At 54.6% G+C, this 2664-nt stretch overlaps 1 protein-coding gene across 1 annotated transcript in view; it reads right to left on the bottom strand.

The window, feature by feature from the left end:
• Nucleotides 1-325: 325 nt before the first annotated feature.
• Nucleotides 326-2664, bottom strand: part of PTSG_11731 (uncharacterized protein) — a gene marked incomplete at its 3' end in the record, with an annotated part of 3103 nt that continues 764 nt past the window's right edge. The window contains exons 2-9 of the mRNA XM_004997363.1: nt 2474-2589; nt 2125-2213; nt 1793-1884; nt 1441-1539; nt 1167-1229; nt 951-1024; nt 674-728; nt 326-430 (exon numbers count right to left, since the gene is read on the bottom strand). Of these exons, the coding sequence (XP_004997420.1) occupies nt 326-430; nt 674-728; nt 951-1024; nt 1167-1229; nt 1441-1539; nt 1793-1884; nt 2125-2213; nt 2474-2589 (693 nt within the window). The remainder of the gene's footprint in view (nt 431-673; nt 729-950; nt 1025-1166; nt 1230-1440; nt 1540-1792; nt 1885-2124; nt 2214-2473; nt 2590-2664) is intronic.

Genomic DNA, 2664 nt, shown 5'->3' with positions numbered 1-2664 from the left:
TTTGTCATCTTAAATTATATCCGGAAAATGAAACCGGGTAATCTTATCCAAAACGGTTTTTATGGACTTCGCACGAGCACCTATGTGTGTGCCCGGTTGGAACTAAGGTTTAAACACAGGTTACATTCAGTCTCACACACACACACATACATACTCACGTGCACACACACACGTGTACACACACACACACACACACACACACACACACACAGACACACAGACACACACAGACAGACAGACACACACACACACACACAGACAGACACACACACACACACACACACACACACACACACACACAGACACACACACACAAAACAGCGCACCCTGATGCAATCTGCGGCGGGGATTGCCAGCGGACGATGCGATATGACGTGCTGTGCTCGCTGCTGCCGCTCGCCGGTTGCGCGTACTCGTACCGCCATCCCTCCTGCTCACACACCATCGACAGAGAGGGGGGAGCGATTGTAGTATGTGAGTGGGCACAACTGAGGGAGAATGGAAGAGGAAGTGGGGTGGAGTGTGTGCGTGTGTGTGCGTGAGTGAGATGGAGCGTGTGCATGTGCGTGTGCGTTCATGGGATCGGCTACAGATGATAATCAACTTCGGTCTGTGAACATCACTCGTGAATGAGCAATTGGACGAATACAATGACGCAACGCGCGCACACCACCTTTGTGTACGGCACGGCAACGACGGCCGGGTCCTGAATGGGCGCTTTTGCCCGTCTGAGCACAACAGTAAGCATATGACCAGGGGGAGACAAGGGTGAGGGGACCGTGGAGAGATGTCAGTCGGATGTTGGAGCAGGTAACCATCACTCCAACGTCGGAAACAAGCCAAGAGGGCACACACACACACACACACACACACACACACACGCACACACACGCACACACACGCACACACACACACACACTGACGCGGCTCATGTATTGTTGGGTGCGTACTTTGCGGGCTTTGCGGTGTCGCTGGCCTGGCGTTTTGCGGAGGGCGGCGGGTCAGATGCCATCAGCCACGGCTCCTGCGTGTGGGTGAAGGGGTGTGAGTTTGTGTGAGTGAGTGAGTGAGTGTGTGTGTGTGTGTGTGTGTGTGTGTGTGTGTGTGTGTGTGTGTGTGTGTGTGTGTGTGTGTGTGTGTGTGTGTGTGTGTGTGTGTGGTCGTACCCTCCAGTTGACGAATCGGACTTCATCATCGCCGCGCCGCTCCCAGCACTGGTGATCTTGCCCCTGCAGATACACGCACGCACGCACACGCACACGCACACACACACACGCACGCACACACACACACACACACACACACACACGACCGCATGTTCATGGTACATTAAACCGATGCAAGCAGTACACAGCAGCATCAGCAGCAGAAACGAGGGTATCACATGCGTGCAACACATGGCAATGTGTGCGCGTGTGCGCAAGGCCAGGAAGGGCTTACGAGAACGCGCTTGCACTTTGTCTGCCAGCCCTCTCGCTCGCTCTCTGTGCGCTTGTGCATGAGTTGCTCCGCGTGCTTCTCGATGAACGGAATCAACTCCTGTGATGGCGGCGCAATGAAAATGAAAGAGGGGGGGGGTCGACACGGCCACGACAGGCAGAGTGCAATGCGCACATGTGTGGAAGTAGGTGTGCGAGCGTGTGCGAGCGTGTGCGAGCGTGTGCGAGCGTGTACAGCATGTTGATCTGAGGGTTATCGCTGAAACACAGACGCTCGCATCCAGAGGAGGCGCAGGGAGAAAGGCAAAGCATGCAAAGAGACGACGCGCGCGCGTGTGTGTCCGAGCACGCACGTTTGAGATGGATACAAATTCGCGGTCGGGTGCATCCTTCTGCACCTCCTTCTGCAGGTTCCACAGCGCCGTCAACACAATGTGCTTGAAAGCTGTAAGGGTGTGGCAGGAGCATGCATCAGGTTGGGGGGGGGGGTACAAGATGCGCTTTCGCCACCACATATCTTCTCGCACATATGGCTTCACACGCAAACAGAGCGTCACAGAGAGAGAGACAGAGAGAGAGACAGAGAGAGAGACAGACAGACAGAGACAGAGAGAGACAGAGACAGAGAGAGAGAGAGAGAACGTCACAGCAGCAGAAGCAAGCATCAGGGATCATGATGCCGTACTTGGCTTTTGTCGCTCAAAGAAGCACTCGTTCTTTGGAGAGCATTGTGCGCACTCATATGCGTAGTCCATCGAGGCAAGCATGTGTGGACTGTGTACCAACGCGTGTTGAGTGACCAAGACCATGGAGTCAATTCGAGTGAGGCGGGTGACAAAGCTGTTCCCAGCACGAGCGTTGTGCAGTGCAACACAAGGAGACAACAGGTTCGTGGACATACAAAGGCTCATGCAGCTGTGCTGATGTACACACACACACACACACACACACACACACACACACACACACACACACACACACACACACACACACACACACACACACACACACACACACATTCACATTGGGCTCACCCAAAGTCTGGGATGCGCACGCATTTGAGGTGGTGCCACATCTTGCATCGGCCGCACTCCACCATCTGCTGATCATAGTCCCACAGGCGTCCGCACAGACAAGCCGTGGGCTCCGCCTACAACGTGTGTGTGTGTGTGTGTGTGTGTGTGTGTGTGTGTGTGTGTGTGTGTGTGTGTGTGTGTGTGTGTGT

This window comes from Salpingoeca rosetta (assembly GCF_000188695.1).
Source record: "Salpingoeca rosetta unplaced genomic scaffold supercont1.4, whole genome shotgun sequence".
In the NCBI taxonomy this organism is placed as follows: domain Eukaryota; class Choanoflagellata; order Craspedida; family Salpingoecidae; genus Salpingoeca; species Salpingoeca rosetta.
Note: the sequence above shows the minus strand (reverse complement) of the source record. Positions and strands in the feature narration are given on the sequence as shown.